Raw genomic sequence first — 27,896 nt, 5'->3', positions numbered from 1 at the left:
ATATTTTATCTTATTTCAATACATCTCAATGCTATTTATACATATTTAAAAAAAAAAATCTTGTTATTTATAAAAGCAAACGAGAAAGTATGATTTTTATAAATTTTTATATAAAATATAATAAATAATTTAATTTTTTTAATTTTTAAAATAATAAAAATATTAAAAAAATATTTTGAATTCTTACTTAAAATAAAAAAATTATCATCTCACTGTACAAATTAACCTTTGGTTTGGATACGAGCGTTTCTGGTGTCCATGATTCCTACGCAGTCAAAACTCCAAGGTACTTGTGGGGCCCAAATTCATAACTTCTTCTCAGTAATTTGGAGGTCTGTTGATGCCCGGAGTTGAAAGAGCCTGATTTTACAATTTAAATGGGATGGGATGAGGTATATTATTAAAATTTAAAAAATTAAATTATTTATTATATTTTATGTAAATATTTAAAAAAATTATAATAATTAATTAATTATACGAAATAAGATAAAATTATAATAACTAAGCCTTTAGACAGTGATCACCCCATCAATTTTGGTCTTTGCGTAACCCGAATATATCAATTTTTTAAGTTATGATTACTATTAAATAAACATACTTCGTATTTTTCATGTAATACTATAGAATCTTCTGTTCGAATTGGTTTCATACAAAATTACGAGCAAAACTTGAAATCGAAGTTTCATCTCAAAATTTTCATCTCAACTCTAAGTGTAACGTAAGCACTTATCAATACATATAGTCGCAACAGATGCATGTTTCAAACTTCTAACCAACACATAAGTACTTATAACAAAACAATTCCAACCCACATTCAAGCTTAGGATCGTGGAAGCGCATCCAACATAGATAGATAGCGAAAAATCTACAGAAAGTATTGAATCATATCAGCCACTATCACGTTCTAGTCTCTTTCAATCATACAACGTTCATAGAGGACTTTCCTCAAATATATTAGGGAAGCCAGCCACGCACCCACGTATATATATCGATCCGCACATGCGTATATGTACAGATGGCATTCAGTCAAATCAATCAAATCGATGCGTTTATGCCAAAATGGTAACTAATACAAATTACAAACTCCAAGCAATCAAACAAATCCCAGGAATTGGTACGGTGGTTTTACTTAAACGTAAAAAATTGACACTTCGAAACATGATGGAAAATAAACATTTGAAATGTTCTAAAAAAAATTAGAAAATGAAGTTATTCTCTACAATGCATATGTCCGAGTCTAAGCGATCTGACACAAGATCCAGAAGAATGAACAAACATGCCACAGACACATACCAACTAACCGTTCAATTCGCCTTCTCGTCAAACTAATCGCTCCCCCTCTGCCCTATCAGTAGTGGAGTGAAGGACCCAAGTGGAGGAGGAGTCTCCTACGCCATCTTCTCACCCAGATTCGGCAACACGTGACGTGATTATCAAATTTTCCAAACTTCGAGGCTTGAATTTCTTTGCTACCTAATTAATCTAAGAAAATGAAAAAAGTTATATATTAATAATCTCTTTTTTTTAACACCCAACTCTATCATATCTTATTTTGATACGGACAAGTTGCATTGATATAATAAATTATATATATTATTTTATACCCATAATCCATCTTTATATTATAAATTAGAAATAATTTTATAAATCAGCTACTGAAATAAAATATATATATATTTAAATTATATAGTATATTTATTATTTGTCATAAATCTCACACTAATTTTCTTGTGTGATATATACATGGGTAATGTAAATCACTGCAGAAACGTAACAATCTTTCCATTTTTCCTTTTCTGACCTTGGAACTCTCATGTCGGGAAATTTCTTTCAATTCTCAAATATTACATGAAATTTTTTGTATGATCTCCAAGTTTCGGGTTTACCGGTTGACCGGATTCTTGTCAACTCCATTCCTTCTCCTATAGGAAGAGTAACAGATTTTACACCGATATTCCTCCCCTTCACAACTTCAGCAAATGATATTCCATCTCTTCTATGTTGTAGATTGCTTACTGCCACTATCGACCCACTTGGATTAAGGTTTATAGTCTTGAATAACTTGATGTGATCTTCAAGTTTGCAGTCGATAACTGCAAAATCAATGTTCTTGTATCTGCTTATCACTTCACAAGGATTCCCATGCACAAAGTCGATCGTATCTTCAAGATCATTCTCTGCAAGCCGAGCCTTGCTTTTCTCGATATCATCATGATCCTCATGAATAATACAAACAAGTCGCCCACCCGTTTGTTTGGCAGCAACAGCTAGTGCTAGTGTTAATGGAGATATGTCATTTGAGGTGATTTCCACCATTAGTTTGGCCCGGTTTCCGGCTGCCAAAGCTGATAAAAGCTCCACATATTTGGGTTCAATCAATCTTGTGGTTCCAAGTCCAAGGGTAGAGTCGTGGATCTTACACTGGAGACAATTGCGTGGATTCAATCAACATATGTGGTCGATAACCTTGTTACTCAATCAGATTTGCATTTGCAAGAAAAAAGATGCTTTTCATCAACAAAATACAGAGCTATTTGAATTATTTTTTGATATGATCGTAAAGCGGAGAATGTATTATTATATGATATGTATGCACTTTATTCACAAGAAATTTACCAGTTGAATGGTGTGTAGGTAAGCTTAATTTCATGGCATCTTCTGGAGACCAATCCATTGTCAAAGGAAATGCAAGTGCATGTAGAAGACTATCAAATGGTCAGGTCCAAGATCGCTCGAAAGCTGACTCTGAGCAAGGACTTGGGGACATACAAAGGCGATGGGCATATGAACGATTTCTTTTCTGGGTGGCTTATTTTATAGCATTTGGAAGATTGTTTCGTGCAGCCAATTTAAGCTTCTTACAACCAATTAGGGTGTTTTGGCAGCCAGACACGTTTCCTACGACATCAGGACAAGTGGCCGATCGAAAAGAACATGAGGCATATTGGTTTGCAGGTAGGTGAAGTCGTGGCAGATTTTGAGTGGTTTCATGGGACCAATCTGGCTTCTTAAAATTCGAAGGAATTAAATAGGTTGGCTGTTTCTAGGCTGTTCCGATTTGAGAAGGGACACTTGGCACCTCCATACGGGCACGCAAAGTGAAACGTGGAGACTCATGGGCTTCTTAAGTGAGTAGTAATACAGCCGAAGTACTTGCCCGGGAGCTTCAAATCCACTTCATTACGAAAAGAAAACATGGCTGGTGGTTTAGTTAAAACTGAGAGCTTTTCCTTGATCTTTTTTTGCCGGTATTTGTTTTTTGGCTTCGTGCAGACGTTCGCTTTTTCCCAGGCCATCGCAAGTCAAGTATTGAAATATAATAACCATGCTTCTTTTTTTCATGTACCATATATTGGATGATACACTTGAAAAAATCAAACGGTTCCTGTTCGATTTGCTTCACATACTACAACTCACATAACCGATGCACCTGCTGCTCATTTTGCCATTTGAAGTTGTTATCGACTCTCTGGGGGCATAAGCCACTCATATCTGCGTCTACTCAATGTCTTTTATAGCATCCTGCATTGTAAGTGCCAAAATGGAACGACTCAGCATGGTGGAAAAATGATGAGCAAACACTATGAATAGCTTCGGAATAAACAACACCAATAATCTACTTTGGCAAATAAGCAGCCAGGACAATAGCCACATACATAATAGAATGTTGGTGAAAAATCAAACACTGCTCCATAGGGGTATTACCTTTGCAAGCCGTGTCACATAAGTTGCAGCCACTGCTGTGGCCAATAGTCCCAGTCCCAGTGTCAATAGCTGACCGTTTCCTCCCGGTAAACCAACTTCAGATTCTTCTTGCTGAAACATCACCCCAAGAAAAAATGAAAAGGCACACTACCAGATTGAATCTGACTCTACCAATCATCCTTGTCATGGAAGTTCTTGATCCAAAAGAAGGGAAGAGTCTTGAATTTGATTTGTAACGTGCCAACAGGTAATAAACTTGGGAACTAAAAGGGGAAATAGTAAATGACTGCTAAATCTGGTAAAAACGAGAGGTCTTGCAGAATTTTATTTTTCTTTTGATAAGTAATCAACTCATCTGAATGATTTAATTAAATCTAGCAGGTTGGAAGAAATTGTATTTAGCCAAGGTAAAAGGCTCACGCCTACTAAATGTACACTTTCTAGTTTACCAACCTATTTCTTATCTACTTCACACTATGCCCACCCATGTTAATAATTAAAAAGACCCTATACCCACCCATGATGCTAGTAAGTGGGGGAGTTAGGGCGAATTTTTCAACAGAAGTGAATAGTGTCGATTAGTTGGATAAAGTACTGCTGTGATTATCATATCTCTAGCCATGTAGACTATCTAAAGTAACAAAGACCACTACTACATCTTAGGCAAAAATATCATTCGCGTGCCTATAAATATCGGAGAAATTATAATAGGCAACAATCCTTCAAGGTTGATGAAATCATACCATATGTATATATAATAGTATATCATTCGTGGATTTAAACTGTTCTTTTCAAATTTCACTTGAATCAGTGGAGTATACGATCCAGAAAAATAACCTTGATTTTCTGATGTCTTGAATCCATAATTTTTCCTAACCATCCATCTTCTAAGAGATGTTTTCCCTATTGCGTATTAAAGCTATGACAAATGCCCACCAATGTACATTTGAAAAATGGTGACCGCACCAACCTTGCAAGGTGCAGTCTTATCATACCTTAGCCCTATTTGTCTGTGAGTGTGTGTTCGTGTTATTGTTAGTATTTTGTGATTAGAATACATGCATACAGGACTTTCAGCAAGAGGAAAAACCAATTAAAAACTCACAATAACAGCTCGCCCAAATGCACCAGCACTCACGTAGGCCCATGTTCCTGGAAGCATCCCCAACCAACTGCACAACAATTATTGTTTATATTTAAATAAAAAACAGAGATAGGAAGGACTTTACAAGCTCATATGAAACCTATTACATCATAACTTATCATGCTGAATCCTATCACATTGTGCTCTTAGTTTGGAACTGTTTCTCTCTTATTTATTCACCATGCATCTGCCAAATAGCAAGAATTCATGTTGGGAATTGTTAAGAAAGTTATGCCTGGTTTTTTTTTTTATAGGAGGAAAGTTATGCCTGGTGATTCAATAGATTACTTTATATGGCATAATCCTCCAGTTTTGGTAAGGTTACAAACTAAATTTCCTCATTTTTGCATCACCATAGCCTCCTTTTTTTTTAAAAAAGTAATAAGAGAACCACAGTCTCCTAATTCTGAGTCGCATTCTACTTTAACAGGCAAAGTTTAATGAATGGACAAAATCAAACATCCGCCTTGTGTGTGTGTATTCTTCCCCCAAAATATATAAATATATAATATTTGAAAGAAAAAGAAATGATGACTGGACCCACGATTCAGCAAACAATGACCAGCTAGCCGATGCATAATGCAGTCACATTTTAGCTCTTTATTTGCTAGCAAAGATTAGTCGATATAACATCTCTATGAATTTCAAGCTAGAGAGGAAATTGTTTCTAAGGTCTAAAGTGAAATCATCTTGAGGAATTCAAATGTCCATAAGCATGGCATTTAACTTCAGTCACTATAAAATCCAGAATCAACATTTAGAGTAAACCAAAAACAATATTAGGCATAAGCAATATAAGTGGATCAACAAGAAGCAGACCTTCCCAACACATATGGTACAAACTTCACAGATGTTAATCCATATAAATAATTCCCCAGAGAAAATGGAAGTAAAGGACTCAAACGAAGGAGGGTAACAATTCTGAAGCCATTTTCCCCTATTGCTTTGTCAATTGCTAGAAACTTTTTGTTTCCTTCAACAAGTTTAAGAATTCGCTCACGGGCAAAATATCTAGCAATTAAAAAGGCCACACTTGCTGCCACCTGAAACAGGTTGAAGATATGAGAGAGAGAGAGAGAGAGAGAGAGAGAGAGAGATGGTTATTATTGATTGTTCTTTCTAACTTGCAAAAGAAAATGACTCACCGTGCCACTGATAGAGACAATGATAGTGCCAATAACAGAACCAAATAGAAGACCAGCTGACATGGTCAGAGGAATGGCTGGAATCGCAAGTATCTAGGGACATAAACTATTCAGAGTCAGTTTTATCAGATAATATTGTGTTCATGCGTGGGTGTGTGTGTGTTTGTGTGTGCCATAGTCGAGAAAGAGTTTTGAGTGCATACTTCCAATCCTGCATAAACCGCTACAAATAAAGCATATCCAGCAGGACCATAACCTGTTCAGTGAAAGAACTTTATAAGATTAAACTAAAAAGTGCATTCTTCTCTTAAGATGAGCTAATAGTTATATTGTTGTCCAGATACTTGCTGAAAATGTTGATATCAAGGGATTAGAAGAAACATGGTTTAGGAGTGCTTTTATGACGAGATGAATTTTTTTTTTTTCACCCTAGTTGCTTCTATGGGTAATTTTTCTCAAACTATCTTCCAGAAAAAAGCGAATGAGGGAATTCAACAAGAGGGAAACTTTTTAAGGGAATGCAAAAATCCATTTCCTTTTCCTTTTCTCTTGGATAATTCATGCATACACAAGCGGTCTTCAATTCATGACCTTACTTTCCAATCCATTCTTACGAGGGTAAGGGGGTGTCATTTGAACTATAATTTATTGAAAGGGGAAAGCAATTACATGCACAAAATCCCAGTTTTTTCCACTTATTTTTTCTCTCTTTTTCTATACTATACCTTACGGGGAGGGGGTGCCTAGATGGAGGCACATGTAGAAAAATATTTCAAAGGGAATCCCTTTAATATGGATTCTTTGAAATGTGAAACTTCATGTATGCCAACCATCCTGAAAGACTGCACTTTTTTTTTTATAAGTAAACGATCATATTGATATGAATAGACATAGCCCAAGTACAGAAGATATACAAAAGGTAACACCTATCCTTAAAGACTGCACTTATGCCAACCATCTCGAAAGATGCACTTATATAGCTACTAAGGATGTAATTATCATAACCAGGGGGTTCACATACTGCTTCGACCTTCTGCGGTACTCGAATGGGTCTTGAATTTCGACAAAAATAACACCAACAAAGCAGATTCTAATAGAATATACCAATTTCGTAGAAATCCTCAAAGAATTCTTGCAAAATATTAATCACTGAGACCCAAATCCTAATAAGAGGCAAGAAAATTATCACACTAACTGAAAAATGGGTCCAAAGTTCTTCCAATAAATCCGTGAAACCCGAATTCACAAGTCCAAAAGCGATCAACAAAAAAGCCCCGAGTTCACATTAAAAAAAGTCAGAAGAGTATTCTTGCAAAACTGCAATAGCTTAACCAGAACTCCAACACTAAACAATAAAATTAATGCCAATTTCACATAAAGCCTTAAGAAGACGTGGAACTTTAATCAATCAACAGCATCCACATCAAACTCACGCAAGACCTCAAAAGAGTGGCAGAATCTGGACAAAATCACATGGGTGATTCCACCAGAAACTAACAAAATCCAACCTAAATTGACAATAATTCTCAAAGGGTACAAAATTCTAGCAAAATTACCGTCAATAAAAGTCGAGAATTGACTCAAGAAAGCGTTGATCTGATCCTTATAGACATACCCAACAGCGGCAAAGCCACCAACAAAACCCACCAACAACACACCAGCCAAAAGTGAACCCTTAAACGCAGTGTCACCCTCCATCTCCAACCCACCCTCATCGCCATCACTTCCTCGCTTATCACCACCTCCACCTCCACCCCCGCCGCCTTCTTCTTCACTCTTTGGATTGCTAAAGAACCACCTGAGGCTCTGTGGGGCAGTGCTTGGAGCAGTGCTGCTCCTCTGCTTCTTGGTCTGTTTCAAAGAAGAGCATGGAGTGAGGAAGTGGAAGCGCTTGTTTGGTCTGAAGCTGAAGAGGAATGAGGAAGAAGAAGAAGAAGATGCAGGAGGAGGAGGAGGAGAAGGAGGAGAAGAGAAGCTGAAGAGGCATGGCGGTGGAGGTGGCCGGAGAGTGAGGAGGGTGCGCATTTTAAGGAGTGGGTGTGGCGTAGGATATGAGATGCACGGTCCAGTAGAAGGAATTGAAGAAGTAGTGCCATGAGTGATGAGAAACGTGGGTGTAGTTTTACGTCCATGGGTTGGTTTAGATTAGATTTGGGGTGAGAGAAATTTCATTCGTCTTCGGGGTTCGATAAGAAGAAAATTGTTTTGGTTACTGTGAGAGGCATCGGATTTTCATGCTTTTTACAGCGCTCGGCACCACGTGGAACCGTTATAGAAAAGGGCAAAAGGGGAAGTTGTGCATCTTTTGTGGTGCAGTGCACGCTGGAAGCAGTGGTCGAGGGAGGGCCACGTAGTGTTTGCGTCTGATTATGGGTTAACGGTCGAAGCAATGTAATGTAGGCCATCGGTATCGGTAATCATAGAAAAGGATACCATTTATAAGGACACGTGGACTCCGCATATGGCAATATGCTTCCCAGCCACCTATGGTTGGTAGTCAAGATTTTTTTTAAAAATTTATAGAATTTTTTTTTTAAAAGTGTCCTGAAGTAGTTATAGAATTTTCCTTTTTAAAAGAAAAACAGTTATTATAATATTAATTCGTTTTCGTCTATCAACGTTATTTTAAAAAGTTTATAATTAGCATGCGACGTCCTCCATCTATTAGGCCGTCATTCCCAGAGGTGCGTAAAGCAGGCCTTTTGAGGAAAGGTTAAAATGTGGCGTGATAGATATTAGATTTAGATATTTTAGATAAAAAAGAGTTTTTATATTCATAAATCTCATATATCACACATTACTTAATTTTTTATTTTTTATTTTTCTAAAACTTTTAAATTTTTTTATTATAATCTTCTTAAAATAATTGAATTATTCTACTCATTATTTATATATCACACATTTAGTAAGAAAATAAATTTTAAAAAATAACAAAAAAAAATAATATATGGTACATGAGACTTATAAATAGAATTTTTCATATAAAAATTAAAAGTTAAATAAAATATTATTATTTTAAAATTTATAAAATTATTTATTTATAATATTTTATATAAAAATTTAAATAATTTACATTTATAAAATGAGATTAAATAAAAATCCTTTTTTTTTTTTTTATCTAAAGCACGGCTTAAAAACTTACCCATTGATGTTGAGGCTGGCCCAGACTAGCAGTAGCGCCACAAATTGGGACGAGGCCGACCTCCAAGTTGCAGCCTAAGCAACACGTGATAGTTGAGTCCATCACATGTTCATTTCTCCCCATTGCCGGCGCAACGTTTTTCATAGAGAATAGTCCTATGAAATTACCAAAACATCCTTAGCTAGGCTAAAAGATGTTCACGCGGCATGTCATATCATCAGGAACTGAAAACTGCACCCACGGAATCTTCACTCTTAAAAAGTTAAAAACTACACTTTTTCCAATTCGGAAAATGCTTCGTACAGTTACAATCTCTCTGGTCTTTGACTCTTAAAGCCGCTTAGTAGATGAATCTACTATTAGCACCACATAACAAGACATAAACCCTACAAACTAACTATCGAGTTATCAGCTACCGACATATTGCCCCGCAGGCAAAATATACTGGACAGAGGTGCTACAGATGGACCGTGCGTGTAATGATGTTACTAGGATGGAGCACCAAGGTAAGAGGCGAGTTGCAATATGTCACTGAATACTCCACCAGCAGTGACTTCAGCCCCAGCACCTGGTCCTCGGACTATCAAAGGCTGGTTTTTGTATCTTGTTGTCGTAAAGGCGATTATATTATCTGATCCAGAGAGTTGTGCAAATGGATGATCTTTCTTGTATCTTCGCAACTCCACCACACCTTTCACATTAACCACATCAACAACACCGACGTACCTCAATACCTTCAAATATAATATAGGCTCGTCAGAAACTGGGTCAATACCGAAGCAGAATTTCAAAAGAAAAATTCCTTAGGTCTCCCATATATTGACCAAGGCTGCTACAGAAAACCCGCTGAACAAACCCCTCCCAAAGAACTCTCATGAACTTATCAGAGACACTCAAACAATTAACCATGGTAAATCTAGAGATCTAGGGCATACCTTCCACACGTCCCACTAACAAAGATACATATTTACCTACCCATTAATTCACCTAGTCTACTCTTCAAATAGGTTAAAACAAGAAATGGTGCCTGAAAGATACTCACTTCCCCCGCATCCTCAGCATCCTGTTGGTTTTTAGCCATATCCCGATCGAATTGAGGTAGTTTTTGCATAAATTCCTCAGCAGAAGCACTAGCCTGCAGCCAATCATGGGGATATCCATATCAAAGGCAAATTTTTCTCAGTAAATAAACTCTATGAGCGTCAAATTTAGTTCTTACTCTTAATGGCTCAGGCACAAGGTTTTCAATGGGAATATCAGATAGTTCTAGCCTTAGACCAGACTCCCGAGCAAGAATTATCACCTACAACATGAAAAGAAATTAGAAAATGAGGGTTAAGAGCGGGATTTTAGAAAGTCTTATCAAGCGGCCAAAGTAGCATATGTATTCTCAGACACCCAACTGATCCAATAAGTAGCCATAACCATGTAGTCACCATAATGGGGACACGCCAGCCATCTGGCTAGCTCAAGCTCTCCAATGGAAACAAATTGAAATAGCAGCAGGCATATGTCAACACAAGTTAAAACAGTTTGTCTCAGAAAAGAAACATGTTAAAATTGAGTTGTTAGGTAAGCATAATCATTGTCTTAGGTATTTCATCACATATCACCCTGCTTTCAAATGTCCCCCTTTCACATTTAGCAATTAGTGGTGGCTGACAGAAAAAATATTATACCATTCCACTCCACTCAAATTGCAGCTACAATAAATTAAGCATGCAGTACCTTTCTAGCAACATCTGTTCCAGATAGATCATCCCTAGGATCTGGCTCAGTGTAACCGGCTTGTTTTGCTTCAGCTACCACCTCACTGAAAGCTCGTTTACCTATAAAGTTGTTGAAGATGTAACTCAAAGTCCCACTGCAGTAGCAAAATATAAGAAGTATATTGGTACGCATGTAAGAATGAAATCTTTATTTGTTTAGACTCAAACTAGGTTCTGGTTTCTCTATATTTTTTTAACCTTGGGTCACGAGAAGGGTGGGGAATGCTCAATACTATTTGAATCCCCCCCCCCCCCCCCCCCCCCCCCCCCCCCCCCCAACCAAAAAAAAAAAAAAACAAAAGAAGTCTAAAATGCAGGAAAAAAAAAAAAAGAAAAAAAAAGAAAGAAAGGGAGAAAGGAAGTAAGGGTTCTACATAACAAAACCTGAAGATGCCTTCAATCCGCAATATTTTGTCCCCAGTTTCAAGGAGACCTCGTAAAGTGCTAATGATTGGAAGACCAGCTCCAACGGTAGCTTCATAGAAGTAATGCGTATAGGATTGCCGTTGAAGAGCTCTCAACTTCAAATACTAGAATATTGCAATATGCCCAACATGAATAATTGCAAGGAAAAAGATAGCATTTTTAATTCAAGTGATTATCACTTCCTCTTCTGTAGTATTAAAAATCCCCCTTAGTTGCATTGGTTTACCCTTGTTATTTATTGTCAATTAAAAGTTGGTTTTTTTACCATGTTTGTGGATCTCTGTTGAGCATTTATAGTTGATTCCTTAAAACACAGTTCACCATTTGCAAATTCTTAGGTGGGGGTAGGGGATCTCCAATTCCTTCATTTTTGCGGCAAAATTGAAAGCTCTTAAAAAGGATCTCCAAACTTGGAACTTGGAATTGTTTGGCAATGTAGGGGAAACCAAAAAAGCAAAGCTGGCGGAACTTCAGGCGCTTGAGAGACTTCAAGAGGTACAACACCTCACACAGGCAGAAAAAGACAGAAAGGTTGAGCTGGGTGCAGAAATTGAAAGGTTGATCCTATTAGAGGAGGTGTCGTGGCATCAAAAATCAAGAGCTTTATGGTTGAGGGAAGGGGATCGGTGCACGGGCTTTTTCCACAGAATAGCAAACTCACACAGGAGAAATAACAACATTGAGATGTTGAAGGTGGATGGAATGGAGTGCAGAGATGAACAGGAAATTCACAATCATGTTGTGGGTTATTATGAGAACTTGCTAAAGGAACAGGCGGGATGGCGGCCTCCTCTGAATGGGCTGGATTTTAATACCATTGGTTTGAGTGACGCATCACATTTAGAAAGGGATTTTGAAGAGAGAGAGATCTATGAAGTTGTGAGGAAAATGGCTAAGGACAAGGCACCAGGACCGGATGGATTCTCTATGGGTTTCTTCCAAGACTGTTGGGGTGTTATTAAGGAAGATCTAATGAAAGTCTTCCAGGAGTTCTTTAGGGTGGGAAGATTTGAAAAAAGCCTTAACGCCACTTTCTTAGCTTTGATACCTAAGAAGGTGGGAGCGACGGAGATTAAGGATTTTAGGCCTATCAGTCTAGTGAGTGGGGTGTATAAGATAATATCCAAGGTACTTGCGAATAGACTAAGTGAGGTGATGGGTAAGATTGTTACTCAACCCCAAAATGCTTTTGTTAAAGGAAGACAGATCTTAGATGCAGTGTTAATTGCCAATGAATGCCTCGACAGTCGACTAAACGCCAGGAAAACAGGAATCATGTGTAAACTTGACATGGAAAAGGCGTATGATCATGTTAACTGGGATTTCCTTTTACACTTATTAAGGAGGTGTGGTTTTGGGGAGAGGTGGAGGGCCTGGATTCGTTGGTGTATTTCTTCGGCAAAATTTTTGGTACTATTGAACGGAACCTCAGTGGGATTTTTCCAGAGTTCACGTGGTTTGAGACAAGGGGATCCATTGTCTCCTTTGCTGTTTGTCATGGTCATGGAGGCGCTAAGCAGGATGATATCGGCACTGGTTGTGAATGGTGTTATTGCAGGTTTCCCGATTGGTACCCCAAGCAGGGGCATCATTGATATTTCCCACTTATTATTTGCAGATGATACATTGATCATGTGTGAAGCTGAGCATAGGCATGTTCAAGCGCTAAAGGCTGTACTGTTCTGTTTTGAGGCTGTCTCTGGGCTGAAGGTGAATCTGGATAAATCAGAATTGGTGCCAATTGGGTCGGTTCCAAACACCCGCCTATTGGCACGAACGCTGGGTTGTAAGGTTGCTTCTCTTCCTATGACCTATCTGGGATTGCCTTTGGGGAGTGCTTCAAGGGCTACTTCTATATGGGATATGGTGTTTGAGAAAATTGAGCGGCGACTGGCAGGGTGGAAAAGAATGTACTTGTCTAAAGGCGGTAGGATCACCTTGATAAAAAGCACACTTTCTAATCTACCCACATATTTCTTATCTCTTTTTCCAATTCCAGCAAGTGTAGCAGTCCGTATTGAGAAGCTTCAACGAGATTTCCTGTGGGGAGGATTGGGAGATGAGTTCAAGTTTCACTTGGTCAAGTGGAAACAGGTATGTAAGTCTATCCAGGGGGGAGGTTTGGGTGTTAGAAACCTAAGGGTGTTTAATCGGGCACTATTAGGCAAATGGTTATGGAGATACCCCAGAGAACCAGATGTGCTATGGAAAATGGTTATAGAAAAAAAGTATGGCGGCTTATGGGGAGAGTGGAGCACGAGAGAAGTAAGGGGGGCTTATGGAGTTGGTTTGTGGAAAAACATTAGAAGAGGATGGGAGGTTTTTAACCGTTTTGTTAAGTTTCAGGTGGGTACAGGATCCAGGATTAAATTTTGGAGCGATGTGTGGTGTGATTGTCGGGCCTTAAAATATGTGTACCCATCTCTCTTCCAACTAGCGAGTGCAAAGAATATTTCAGTGGCGGATGCTATGGAGGTGATGGAGGGACGGATTGTTTGGAATATTCACTTCGGTAGGGCGCTACAAGATTGGGAGATGAGTAGCATTGCAGATTTTTACAGCTTTATATACTCTATAAATCTAGACAGCCAGCAAGAGGATGTCATGTGGTGGAAGCCAACAAGAAAAGGTATTTTCTCGGTTAAATCTTTCTATAAGGTTCTCACCCCAGAGTCTACTTCTCTTTTCCCGTGGAGGAAGATATGGCGTCACAATGCACCTCCAAAAGCCTCTTTCTTCGTCTGGACAGCAGTGTTGGGTAAGATTCTTACCACTGATAATCTAAGGAAAAGAAGGATTATCATTGCAGACTGGTGTTGTATGTGCAAAAGTGGAGGAGAGTCAGTCGATCACCTTTTGTTACATTGTGGGGTAGCAAGGACTTTATGGAACGAGGTGTTTGCTCGCTCGGCAATGGTATGGGTGATGCCAAGAACGGTTGAGGCAGCATTGGCTAGCTGGCCAAGCATAAGAGGAAGGCGGCCGATTAAAGCTATGTGGAGAATGATTCCGATTTGCATTGTGTGGAGTTTGTGGCGGGAGCGCAATGAAAGGACGTTTGAAGACCAGGAAAGATCTATAGAGGAGCTTAAACTTTTATTTTTTAGAACTCTTTGTAGTTGGGCCATAGCTGTTGATTTTAATGGTATGGCCCTTCGGGACTTTCTAGCCTCTAATGCACCCACTTAGGTGGGGCATTAGAGTTGTAACACAGGCGTTTTGCCATTCTTTTGATTAATAAAATTTTTATTTATCAAAAATAAAATTCTTAGGTTTATATTGCTGATACAAAAAATGAGTCTACTAATCTTGAAAGTCTGACATCAAACTACCAATATTACCTGATTAAGTGGTCCTGAATTTGCCTTTTTGTTGGGGGTAATTACATGAATTCCTTTCCGCAACCAATCATAGTAATGGCTTGCAACAATAGAGTCAGCTGTGCAGTCTACCAAAACGGTATTTGGAATTAAATGATTCCTATGCACATGTTGTGCAAATTTTTTCAAATCAGCCACTTCTCCTTTCTCCTTTTGAAGTTCTCTCCATCTAGATAATTCAATGCCCCTAAAACCAGAGATGATAACAATTCAAGATTAATCATCATAGGATGAGAAATGACTGAATCACCATGAATCTTATTTGACAACTAATGCATAATCCGTTTAGCTTCAAATTCATTTCCTTTTGCCTTTGTGGTGGGCAATGCCATGACAATGTAGTGACAAAAACAGGGATTTCAAGAGAGCAAGATCAAGGAAAAGAGGCACACTCTGATCAAATCCCAATTTTGAATTTAAATGAGACCAAGCTTTAGAAAGTAAAAAGGTTTAATTTTTTTTTTTTTATAAGTAAGAGATAAATATTATTGATATGAATGAGATAGGCATAAGCCATGTAAACGGGAAGTATACAGAAAAACACCTAAATACATTCTAACTACGATGAATTAAAGACAAAAAATCATGAATGTTGTCCCCAATTAGTACAATAGCGGAAAACCAAAGCAATAAAGTGTGGAGATAAAATATTTTAATTTGATTGAAAATTTTAACTTACACATCACTCAAAAGCATTGTCCTTGAGCCAGTGATTCCCATCACACGCAGATCAATATTAAACTCTTCCTTAAGGACAGCTGCCTGAATTAAAAGAAAGAGAGAAAAATTTTTATAAGTAAAAGGAAAAAAAGCAAGAAATAAATAAAAGAAATAAACAAGATTATGCACATAAGTTCAAAAGGTTGTGGTTAATTAATAAAATTTGGGTACCGTCCTCTTTAAAAAAAATTATACAAATTAAAAAATGTAATAGCCTAAGGTCTATAAATTTAAAATCCAAACCACTTAAGAATTGTCGGCAATATATACCTTGAGTTACTACTCAAGAGATCAATAAAGAACAGAAAAGAAAACATTATTATGACAAGAATCGACCCCTAATCAGCACTGTAGGATCTTTCTCAAGTAATCTGATGTAAAAATATGACATTGTACAAGGAATTCTGACATATAATTAAAATATGGAACTAAATACTGAAGAAGATAAAATTTCTCCAAAAAAAAAAACAACCTGATCCCTTAGCTGCTCAAGTAATGTGCTACCAATCAATCCAGGTCCAATGATACCCATTGCTATGGTGGTTCTTGAAAGATAAAATCTAGAGTGGACTGCTTTTAAGGCCTTTATACAATCTTCTCGCTTGACCACCACAGTAATATTGTACTCAGAACAACCTTGAGCTATAGCACGAACATTAATATTTGCCTGCATTGTTTACATTAAGGAAATAGATGGACAATGAGAAGGCCAAATCATATGAAAATTGAAATAATGAGTATGACCTGGCACTGATGAAATCAAGTAAACAAAAAAATGAAAAACAGAAAATCCCAACACAAAAGTGTCCATTACATCGATGATTAGTTGAGCATGCACAGATGAAATAAGCTTCAAGTTAGATAACAAGAACACAACTTTATAAATCAAGACACTGCATATTGATTAATATAAACATAGATAATACCCTCACCTTTGCCAGTGCATTGAAAAGACTGGCACTAACACCAGGAGTACTTGCCATTTTCTGGCCAACAGCCGCTAAAATGCTACAGTTTGGAATAACTGCAACCTGAGCAAGGCAATTAAAGTAGAAAAATAGGAAATCAGAAATTTAGAAACAAGTACAATTAACAATATAGGCAGGTGCTGCTCTTGTATGTGTCCCGTGTAACTAGGCTACACCTAGTTCTCATTAATAAAATCCTTATTTATTGATTAAAAAATCCAATATAAGCAAGTGAACAAACAGAGAGGAAAAATTATATGGCTTCGAGACTCATATTCTAAAAGGAGTTCAAAGCTGAGCAAGAATTGTCCTATAATAGAGCATTTCCAGTAAATTGAACTCGTTTTCTTACTATTATTATCGTTATAAGTAAAAATTTCATTAAAAAGTGCAAAAGGCATAACCTAGGTACATAGGATGTATACAAGAGAAATACTTATCAAAATGTAGATAAAGATACAAGAAAGAAGGTTAAGCCCATTAAACCCATTAAAGTCTTATTAGTTAATCTCTTGAAATTAGGTTGAGAAGTTGAATAAATAGAAGTATCCACCTGAGATAGACGCCCAGCATCCAAAGCTTGACGAAATCTAGACTTCAATGCCTCAGCAACTGCATTTACTTCCTTCTCGGGCACAGCGAAACACACAGAATGCTCACTACTAGCCTACAACGCAAATTAAAGAGCATCGTCAATGTTGTACTATCACAAATACCATAAAATTAAAAGAGAAGGTAAAGGTTTTTTTTGTTGGTAAAAAGTGAAGATAGAGTAACCTGAGATATCATAATAACATTAGCTCCCACATCTTTTACAGCACCAAAAATAGCATGAGCTGTACCTGGAACACCAGCCATTCCAGTTCTGAAAAGAAAAAAGAAAAAAAATAGTTAGAAGAGATGTAACAAGTGAAGGTAAAAAAAAAACTCAATACTTTTTATAATTTTATCAATTCAAAAAATAGGCAGCAAAAATCACTACAATCAGAGGCTCACCCCTCAACATTTACAAGGGCTAAATTGTCTATTGTTGCAAATCCTTTGACAAGAGACTCCCCATTTTGGCCATCTTCTTCATTGACCATAGGGTGGCAAATCTTTGTTCCAGGAGCGGAGAGGTTGAAAATATTCCTTATTTTAATTGGAATGTTATATCGCATCACTGGAATTATGGTACGGGGGTGTAACACGTTCGCCCCAAAATATGACTGCACATTTTTTGGAGTTTTAGTTAAAATGTGTATACAAATTCTCAACTTTGAGGGAGAGGCGTGTGGTCAAGCTCACCATTTCCCATGCCTCTTGATAAGACAGCGTCTGGAGAATTACTGCCTCACTGACTGCAGATGAGATGATTATCAGCATTAAATTAAAATGACATTAATCTTGTTTCTGAACATCCCAGAAAGGCATTAAACCAATATTTGAATGATTTTGGATGCAACATATGGAAAGGTAGATCCTTAGAACTAATAAATTTTTCAGGCATGGATTCAAATCTTAATGTGATTGGTAATACAGTAGAAAAGCATCAATATGAGGGCCATTACAAACCTTTTCTGGGATCTGCACTGTACACACCATCAACATCTGTCCAAATTGTGACTTGACGGGCCCTGAACAGAGCACCCATGATGGCAGCAGAGAAGTCACTCCCATCTCTCTTTAAGGTAGTAGGAATATTTTGCGGTGTGCTGGCAATAAAACCTGTCGCAATGATTATCTTAGATGGATTTTGGTGATACCATTTCTCAAGTCTTTTTTCTGATTCCAAGTAATCAGGATCAACTTGGTTAGCACTAGTAGGATTTACTATAAGGACTTCTCTTGTATCCATCCATTTGCTGTCCATTCCCTTCTGCAGGAGCCAACACAAAAAAAAAATGGGCATGAATAAGATAGTTGGAAAAATGACATCTAGCAGATTCTTTGAAAAATGGGCGAATAATCACCCAACCTTTCTAATAACAGACGACAACATCTGAGCAGACCACAGCTCTCCGTGTCCAACAACAAAATCCATAAAAGATTCTGTTACATGACGAGCTGTAAGGCACGAAGCATGTAAGTCAATATCATTTGTGGAAACCCTAATCTCCTCAAAATGAACCAAAATATCAATAAATATAATGTGTCTGTGTCATTAGATGAAATGGGATAACAAAATATAAGAAGGAATCATTCACAAGCAGCTAAAAGTTGCAAGTAAAAGATCATGAAGCAGTCTAGGTTTTTTTTTTTTTTTTTTTATCTTAAGCCGAAGAAAAAAAAATAGGCATGGGTTTGGCGTATAGTAAAAGGATGGATATACACAAGCACAAAGGTGCACGTGTGTATGTGTGTGCAGCAAAAGGGAGATTGAAAATGGTCCAATACCTATATATATTGCACGAAGCATTGCTTTGAGGTTACTGATGTCATGATGCAACTGTGATAAGAAACTGCCAAGCTCATCCCCATCTAGTAGGTCAAGCGCAGTTGATCTATGTTTTTCTAAAACAGCATCCAATGCAGATATGTAGGAGTCATCTCGTGATTGAGCTTTTTCGATGAGGTCATACATCATATCTGTGACCTTTGACATTGCAGAGACAACCACCAACTTCCTTTCTGAATCATCCTCAACAATGAGATCCGCAACATTCTTAATTCTTTCTGAGCTTGCAACACAGGTACCACCAAATTTATGAACAGACCACGTGTCACCTTTGGGAAGCTGAACTTCTTCCGCTGATTCATCCAGTAAAACATCTGCTAGTAAATAGACAACATTAGAATTATCCACAAAATCATAAGCATGAGTTCAAATATCTTGTGACACAGAGGTAGATAAAGAACCTGTAACTGAAGTAAAGATACGAGTATTTGAAGTCTCTTTGCTTCCCCGACAAGAAACAAAACCCATTCTGAAAAATTCAAGTAAAGAATATGGCTTCATAAATATATAAACCACAAAACAGTAGAAACTCAATATTTGCAGAAAACATAGGACTGGATAGCTTCTTTAAAAGAAAGAAAAATATGAAGATGTCTTCATATACTTTACGTATGATATTGGATTTCCCATCTGAACGGCAAGATATTGTTCAATTAAGAAATTGCAGCAACCTAATATGAATAATTGAACAAAACAAGTACAATTTTCAAGCATACGCATGACATGTTACAAGGTGACCCTATGCATGATAGTATCACAAACATACAACATGAAATTACACGGAATTTGTTCTACTAATTAAATACAGTTCAAGTAAAGAAAAGAAACCTCACAAACAGACTTTGATTAGTTTCTCCGACTGACCTCTCCCCCCCCCAAAAAAAAAATCAAATTGAAGCACGGCTGGACACAGAACTTAAGATCAATTATGATCCCATCTAATGTCATTACTCCATATTAGTCCAGGGACAAAAGTAGATAAGGTTATTATTTTAAAATCCAATTCAATTCTTAGGGGTCAGACTTCCATTCTATCCCAACTAGCTTTATAATCTGCCTCACCTTCCTATTTACTATATCATTCTTCGCTCCATCAATCCATGTTGTTTTAGGACTCTCTACCTCTTTTCACACCTTCAACTGACCTAAATTACTCTCATTTTGTACGGTAAAGCCACTTTCAAGAATTGCTCTACCTTGCATCAGGCAAATGACACCTAATTCCAATCCATCTCCTTAACTAACAGCTGTAGCTAGGGTCGGATTCTACGCTTTGATGAGGTGACTGCAAGAGGTATAGCCAAATAACTATAAAAAAAATCACAGCCAGTCCGTCCAATACTAAAGATTATATTCAAAATTACACCAAAACCCCGTTTGCTTTCGGAGAAAATGCAGGAAAATAAACCAAACCAAAACTCGAGATCTTATACATTCGTGAGTTTTCCATAAATACCTCAGAACTGTTTGAAAATCCGTTCATTCGTTTTCTTTAGTTTCTCGGGACACAAGCAGAATCTAAAGTTGGGAAATAATAAGGGAAAGTAAAAACAAAGCGAGCATACCGGAAAATAGAAGAACGGAGAGGAAGGGGGAATGAACGGTATTGCGATTGGCAGATCTTCTTCGTCTTCGTGTCGCGAGCCAATGAGTTCGGTGACAAAATGTGCGGAGAGTGAGAGATAGCAACTGAGAGCGAAGGCATGGCTGCGTCGCGAGGAGGAGCAGAAGGAGGAGGAAGGGGGAGGTTGGTAACTTGGTCTTGGTTTTGGCTTCTAGCTAGTGGGGAGTCTGACTGGCGGCCTTTCGTTATGAATTTTGCTGACGTTGGTGATACATGATACATTAATTTATAATGAAAAATAATATTTACAGTCGTGATTATACAAATGATGTGTAGTCGTTTTAAAAAAATAATTAATATAGAACTTATATAAAAAAAATTAATTTTTTAATCATGAATTTTACTCTTTTTTAAAATAATTACACAATATTTATAATTTTACAACTGTATGTAACATTGTTAATTTATAATTAATAATTTCTAAATATTTATAATTTTTTTTTCTTTTAAGAAAGGCTAAATATTTATAATCTTTCATTCTTTTTCCTTTCATAATTTCTGATTTTTTGTACTTAGTCTTAATTTTGATATCCAAACCTAAACTATTTCATTTTTATTTTAATTTATTTTATTTTATATAATTTTTATAAATTTTTATAAAAAATATAATAAATAATTTAATTTTTTAAATTTTAAAATAAAATTAATATTAAAAAATTATATTATAATAATATTTTATTTAATTTTTAACAAAATTTTTCGTATAATCAAAATTTAATTAATATTATAATTTCACTTTAATTATTAAACAAAATCTCACAGTAATGTCTATCATTTTCATTTTTCCTTTCCATATTACCGCACAGTCCGAGATTGTTTTGCAATATATGGACGAATAGAATCTTGCCACGTTAGATTCGGAGCTCAGTCATCAGGGCTGTGATCAGTTCCGCACTTTGGTGGCTCAGATCAGGTGAACTGCTCTGCCTCTCTGGGTGGTCCCGTTTGAATGACTCCACTTTAAAAAATATATATATTTATATATATATTAAAGAATTCATTTTCGTACTAAATATCTGCAATTGATCATTGAAGCCATTCACCGTAGAGTACGCTTTTTCATCGTAAATATATCTAAGAAAAAAAATGTAATTTAGAAAAAAAAAAATGACTCACAATATTTCAAAAATCATAGATAGACTTTTATTAATAATAAACAAGCAAAATATGACATCAAATCCACCGAACAAGTTTAGTAACACAACTAGGCACCGACCCGGCCCGAATTGAAAATGGATTGTCTCGACCCGAAACCACAATCTTCCGATAAAAGGGAATTCCGAACCGATGAGATTAACCAATTAGCCAAATCGAAAAATTTCAAAAATTAACCGATTAATCGAAAAAAACTCAGAAATAGAAGAAGAAGGCAAGACAACGAATAAAAAAACCCTCCCTTCACACTTCACTTCACTCCCACTTATTTGAGTATTGATCCACACTCACTTCATTCCTTTCTTCCATGGTCATACCTAAAAGGAGGAAGCTTTGCAAATGAAATCAACCCAATAGAAATAATGGAGTAGGCTAACGTATGGTTAACATGCATCAATAGAGATAACTCAGATGAGTAGGCTAATGAATGGTTAACGCATATTCCATCTAGTGTAACAAAAAAAAAAAAAAAAACACATATTCCATCTTGGCCTCGCATTTTGATCCTCTATTACTCTCTTACTTCACACCGCTCCCATCTTATAAGGACACACACAAAGAGAAATGCTTGTACCAATTACCAAACCCCTAGCCTATCATTATCAATAGTCACCCACCCACCACCATGTGCACCTTAGAAAAAAGCGTGGCGACCTCTTCTTCCTAACACTCATCGACGACGACAAGCACTGCTTCAACCCGACAGTCATCGACTCCCTCATCTCGGTTCTCTCCCAAGTCAAATTCCAAGCCATTCGTGGCTTTGCTCTAATCACCACTGTACACGACAGGTCCTTCTCCAATGGGTTCGAACTACCCTTGGCCCAAGTCGCTGGATCCTCCTCCAGCGCTCACGAGCGGCTCCACCACATGGTTGAGTCCTTTAGACCGGTCACCTCTGTGCTTCTCTCACTTCCTATGCCCACCATAGCCGCCATAAATGGCCACGCTACTGCCACCGGATTCCTCTTGGTGCTCAACCACGACTACGTCTTCATGCGGCACAATAGAGGCGTGCTGTACATGTCCAATGTCGACCTCGGGCTGACTTTCTCCAATTACTTCACGACCATGATGTTGTGCTGTATAAAGATGGGTAGTGCAGAAAACAAAGGATTCATTTGAGAGAACATGGTGACTCAAGCGTAGCTCTCATCAAGGTAGGTACGTCTCCACTCTCTCCAGATCCAAGGTTGCCGAAAGAGAGCAAAAAGAAAAATCAAGAAGTCCCTTGTATCTAGAAAGAAAAAGAAGAATCGAGAAATCACTTGTATCGGAAAATAGGTATCGGGTAATTCCCGATTAAATCAAAAACAGGTACAACTATTTTTACTTCCGAAGAATATTGAAATGGTTCGGTCATTTTTAGTCGGCTCAGGTCGATTAAACCGGCCGGGTTGAAAGACCAGCTTATTTGTACACCCCTAAACATAACTACAAAATAAAATTGCGTAAGTTTTGACTTGACCTTTTGCTTATGTATAGGAAATTAAAATCGAGAGTTTCTCTTATAAATTAGCAATGATATATATTTATTATCCTTTTTTCATCTCTCCATATATGTAATATTAAATAATAATAATAATAATAAACTAATTTATAAACATCTCTGGTATTATTTGTGACAGCGTAGAGCCACAAATAAATACTGTTGCTAGCTGCATTTATCCTCCTTTGATATAAGGATTGGTTTGAATTGTGATATGGGAATTATTAATTTAAAAATTAAATAAAATAATATTTTTTAATATTATTATTATTTTAAATTTTTAAAATTTAAGATTAAAATTTAAAAAAATTAAAATAATAAAACAATACGAGATAAAAATTTTATATCTTATTTTAACTCTTAAATCTATCCACGTCATGTCTTCAATCATGAATGCGTGGACATGATTGACCATCATGAATGCAGTATTGACCGTGGAATGTGATTTGGGAAAACATTGAGCTAGGCATGTTGTTTTGCAACCATCGGCATTTGAGACCATTTCTTCTTTGATGGGGGGAGCTTTGTCAAAGACAAGTGGCAGCTGATTTCAACTAATTCAATTGGCTAAATGGAACGTAACAAAAGATTGATTTGATTCTTCATCCTTCACTAGTGTTTGTTCATTGCATGATGACTATGATAAACGTTCAATATGAATATATGACCTTGATCAAGAGACTGTTACTCTTCATGCTTTGAAGTACACGTGTTCCAGAATAATTTTTTATTGCATAAAACATGTTTGTCTCTCTGTTTTATGGTGAAAGAAATGGATAGAAATATTAACCAACAACTAATTGACTAGTATGAATACAGTAGCTAGCGGCTGATCTTCTTTTACTTTATTTTTTAAATGATTTAGCTGCAGTAATACAAAGTCTTTAGTCTTAAGAACGATGCTAAATTCACAAAAGAGAGTAAAGATTATTTTGTTTTGTTTTGTTCTTAATGGGTTGGGCTAGCTTAATTACTATTGATAACTTGGTCAAATATTTTGATAGTGTTTGGATAATGAATTGAGATTAAATAAATTGAGATGAAGGATGATAGTTGAATAAAATATTATTAGAATATTATTTTTTAATATTATTATTATTTTAAAATTTTAAAAAATTGAATTATTTATTATATTTTATATAAAAATTAAAAAAAATTATTATGATCTATAAAATAAAATACTTCTTAAATCCAAATTAGACCAAAATATGTAATGGAATTAATGAAATAAATTTGGAATTTTCCAAACATAAGTTATTTTGGTGTGACTTCTTCCTTGACATTGAAAGTTTCAAAAGTCCCATCAAAAAAAAAAAAAAAAAAAAGAAAGTTTCAAAAGCACCTGATTTGGGTTTCCTTATAAAACATGTTTTGTATTACAATTGGATAGGGTCTTCCGCTCTGACCCGTCAGTGATCATTGTTTTCTATTTCTCTCTCACTCCTTAGTCCTTGCCAGCTGCCCCCCAATGTATACGGACCCTTGTTTACACCCATTTCATTTTGTGAAAACAAAAGCCCTTTTCTTCTGCGAATCCCATCACCTGCGATTTTTCTGGGATCTACTCAAAAAGTTAGCGCACTTATTTTAATTTACGCATGTGATAGAATTTAATTTATTTGGGGTTTACCTTTATCCGACATCTTTATTGCTTTATACCTTCTTGAAGCCCTCGGAAAGGCCATTTTTATGGCTCTCACCCTTACTTCCCCTTCACATTATCCTCCCATGACTCCTCTTTCTCGCGTCGGCAAGATTTGTGTCGGACGAAAAGAAGGGTCTTTGATATTTGAAAGTTTGAATCCTGAGATTTCAAAAAGCTCAACCCTTACACGTGAAGAAAGCCATCGGCGAGAGAAACTTCCGCGTGTTACAGGCCAACAAGAGAATCCCCTGCAAGAATATATAGGTGGCCGTGGTGATCATCAAGTAGAAGCAACACGTTTTTACGGAGAAAGAGCTCAAGACAAATCTGGTATTTTGATGATTGATATACCATTCCATGAAGAGAAAATCATGCAAGAAAATAAACATCGTAAAATATATCAGAAGGGTATTACAATGCCTGATACGCACAAGAAAGAGAACTCCAGCGCTTTGGTGAATGATCAAGGATCGGATTCTTTTGAAACGACGAAGTTTGGAGGGGTTAATGGGGCTCTCAAGTCGCGGAAGAGACCGGCCAAGCTGGTTGTGCCGGCATATCCTGAGATGGAATCTGGTGAAATGGGTAGGAAGTTGGAGAACAAGGAATTTGAGGTCGAAGGGAGGAATTTCGTATTGGCAAGCAGGAAAGGAAGAAGAATGGTCATGGAAGATGGGTATGGGGTTATGCTTGATATTCTGGGAGATCCTAAGCAGGTAGGTAATCGTATATCATGTGCTTATAATTTCAGAAGAATGTGATCTTGAACTCTTCTATATCTCATAATTGGTTAATCAAAAGCATTGTGATTATCAGTCTTGGAAAGCTTTAAATATATAATTACTACGCATATATAAAATTCCTTATTTTTGGAGTAATATTTTCGTTAAATATATACTAATTATTGCTCTTAATAATATCAATGAATTCCAAACGTGCAATCACTTGCTCAGTATCGATCTCGAGAACTGTAAAACCTCTCCTTTTTTTCAGCTTAATTCGTTTGGTTTTTCAGGCAATTTGGTTTTGGAACTTAGTCTATCTTTTCGTATGTATATGATCAACAAATTTTAATGTTGATGAATATCGTACATATATTTCATCTGCAGGCACTTTTTGCCGTGATTGATGGGCATGGAGGTCATGCTGCCGCCGATTATGTTGCCAAAAACTTAGGAAGGAACATTGTAGAAGCCCTTGATAATGTCGGCGAAGAAGATGATAGGTTGGAAAAAGCTATTCGCAAAGGCTACTCGGTCACCGACGAGGAATTTCTCAGTCAGGTACATACAAATTTAACATGTAGTACATTGAGCTTTTCAACCCCAATATATATTATGCGTACATAATGGTATATATGAAAGTATTTAATAAGTAATAATTAACTTGACTCGGTCTTTATAAACTAGAAGATGCAGTACGCTTCTGGGCGCCCTGGCATTCCACAGCATTCAATTTTATATTGGATTTACGGTACCGGCACATCCAGTATTCGAAAGAATTCGCCGGAGAGAGTTGACCACCTCCTTAATTTTCCCTCTTGAAAAAGTCTGGATCGCCTAATTAAAAAAGTGCATGCATGCCTAAAACATCAGTCATCATGCATGATTACAACACGTATCATGTAATATATACCACTCGATGATCATCATAAAGAATATATATGGATTTACGTACATTGAATCATCCATGAATTAATTTACATGATTTGTCGACATTTAAAATTTAATACACGTAAATTTACTTGCATGAAATGATCTTTAAATTAATTATCCTCATGCAGGAGATAAGTAGTGGAGCATGTGTAGCTAGCGTGCTATTGAAGGACGGAGAGTTGCATGTAGCAAGTGCTGGTGACTGCAGAGTAGTTTTGAGTCGAAAAGGATTAGCTACTGTTTTGACAAATGATCACCGTCCAAGTAGGGAAGATGAGCGTCTTCGAATCCAAAACTCCGTAAGTATTACTGATCAAATATTGTCTCCTTTTGTTCTTCAGTTCGCAGCTACAACTTTTTCTTTTCCCATGCACCCTCTGGTAATTAAGTTAAAAAGAGTATATATATAGTGAAACTATATTATATTGTATATATGTATGACACGTACTACTGTTGCAGGGTGGTTTTGTGCATTGCCGGAATGGAGTGTGGAGAGTTCAAGGATCGCTCGCAGTATCTAGATCCATCGGGGACTTGCATTTGAAAGACTGGGTCATATCCGAACCCGAGATTGAAAGCCTTCGTTTAACTTCGGACTGCGACTTCTTGATAATGGCGTCTGATGGATTGTGGGATAAGGTACGGTACCAATACCTTTTAGGGCAAACTACTTAGCGAAAGCATGAAATAGACTATATATCTAGTTCCCTAGCTGGTCGAATTAATTAGCCTTGCCTCTGTGATTGATGATCAGGTAAATGATCAGGAGGCAGTTGATGTGGTTTCGAAAGAGAAGAATCTGCTGAAGTCTTGCAAAAAGCTTGTAGATATGTCTTGTAGCCGAGGCAATATGGATGACATAACTGTTATGCTGATCAATCTTCAATATTTTGCCGTATCCGGCTCTTGATCGGTACGCATCTCAGCTTACAGTCTTACGTACGGGAGAAGGATACTGATGGAACAATGCTGCATCATGTAGATGGTTTTGCACCGTACGGCCGGACAATTTTGCCAACAAACTTAAAAAAATAAATAGTGAAAAATAGGCCCAACAGAAGAATAATATTACGTGCAGTTATAAAATGGGTAAGTACTGTACAGTTATTTTGAAAAAAAATATAGTTTCTTTTATTAAGAAATTAATTTTTCTTTCACGTAGATCTTATATTTATTTATTTTTTTAAAATAATTACACGGCACTTATATTTGCTACTGCAAACATCATTTTTCTAAAGAATTCACGTTTGTATTTATTTTAAATAATCTTTTGTTTTCTTTTTATATATTAATGATCGATCTCGTAATTATGTCAAATGAATTCTTTGATTCACTTGTTACGGGAGACAAGAAACTAGAAATTATCATTCCTCTATTACATTCAATATGAATCTCTTTGTAGAAACTCAAAATTATAATCTGCAATCCCCAAAAAGTGTGTATAAAGAAAATGATATCCTAATTTTCTTAATATACCGACAGTTTTAGCATA

General features: G+C 36.7%; 4 protein-coding genes across 4 annotated transcripts; 1 reads left to right on the top strand and 3 right to left on the bottom strand.

Moving 5' to 3' along the window:
* Positions 1-1,830: 1,830 nt before the first annotated feature.
* On the bottom strand, positions 1,831-3,490 carry LOC122305807. The gene is made up of 2 exons (XM_043118351.1): positions 3,431-3,490; positions 1,831-2,421 (listed from the first exon to the last, which is right to left on the bottom strand). Exons 1-2 carry the CDS (start codon positions 3,488-3,490, stop codon positions 1,831-1,833), a joined length of 651 nt encoding a protein of 216 aa, XP_042974285.1.
* LOC122302353 (TVP38/TMEM64 family membrane protein slr0305) lies at positions 3,310-8,147 on the bottom strand. Its single transcript, XM_043113562.1, has 7 exons — positions 7,551-8,147; positions 6,198-6,250; positions 5,995-6,087; positions 5,669-5,892; positions 4,811-4,877; positions 3,706-3,816; positions 3,310-3,522 (listed from the first exon to the last, which is right to left on the bottom strand). The coding sequence occupies exons 1-7, from the start codon at positions 8,017-8,019 to the stop codon at positions 3,499-3,501; spliced, it is 1,041 nt and encodes a 346-aa protein (XP_042969496.1). The 5' UTR covers positions 8,020-8,147; the 3' UTR covers positions 3,310-3,498.
* A 1,221-nt stretch (positions 8,148-9,368) lies between these two features.
* Positions 9,369-20,656, bottom strand: LOC122302350 (bifunctional aspartokinase/homoserine dehydrogenase 1, chloroplastic-like). Its single transcript, XM_043113560.1, has 18 exons — positions 20,402-20,656; positions 19,238-19,305; positions 18,776-19,150; positions 18,357-18,445; positions 17,954-18,257; positions 17,687-17,739; positions 17,396-17,607; positions 17,177-17,264; positions 16,953-17,066; positions 16,364-16,462; positions 15,904-16,098; positions 15,391-15,473; positions 14,673-14,898; positions 11,290-11,435; positions 10,865-11,000; positions 10,356-10,439; positions 10,179-10,271; positions 9,369-9,870 (listed from the first exon to the last, which is right to left on the bottom strand). Exons 1-18 carry the CDS (start codon positions 20,539-20,541, stop codon positions 9,625-9,627), a joined length of 2,751 nt encoding a protein of 916 aa, XP_042969494.1. The 5' UTR covers positions 20,542-20,656; the 3' UTR covers positions 9,369-9,624.
* Positions 20,657-24,485: 3,829 nt separating this feature from the next.
* Positions 24,486-27,828, top strand: LOC122305613 (probable protein phosphatase 2C 2). Its single transcript, XM_043118203.1, has 5 exons — positions 24,486-25,465; positions 25,859-26,032; positions 26,533-26,703; positions 26,864-27,043; positions 27,159-27,828. The coding sequence occupies exons 1-5, from the start codon at positions 24,794-24,796 to the stop codon at positions 27,312-27,314; spliced, it is 1,353 nt and encodes a 450-aa protein (XP_042974137.1). The 5' UTR covers positions 24,486-24,793; the 3' UTR covers positions 27,315-27,828.
* The last annotated feature ends 68 nt before the right edge of the window (positions 27,829-27,896 follow it).

The sequence above is a fragment of the Carya illinoinensis genome, chromosome 3, assembly GCF_018687715.1.
Source record: "Carya illinoinensis cultivar Pawnee chromosome 3, C.illinoinensisPawnee_v1, whole genome shotgun sequence".
Classification (NCBI taxonomy): domain Eukaryota; kingdom Viridiplantae; phylum Streptophyta; class Magnoliopsida; order Fagales; family Juglandaceae; genus Carya; species Carya illinoinensis.
The sequence above is the reverse complement of the archived record's forward strand: the minus strand, read 5'-3'. Positions and strand labels throughout refer to the sequence as shown.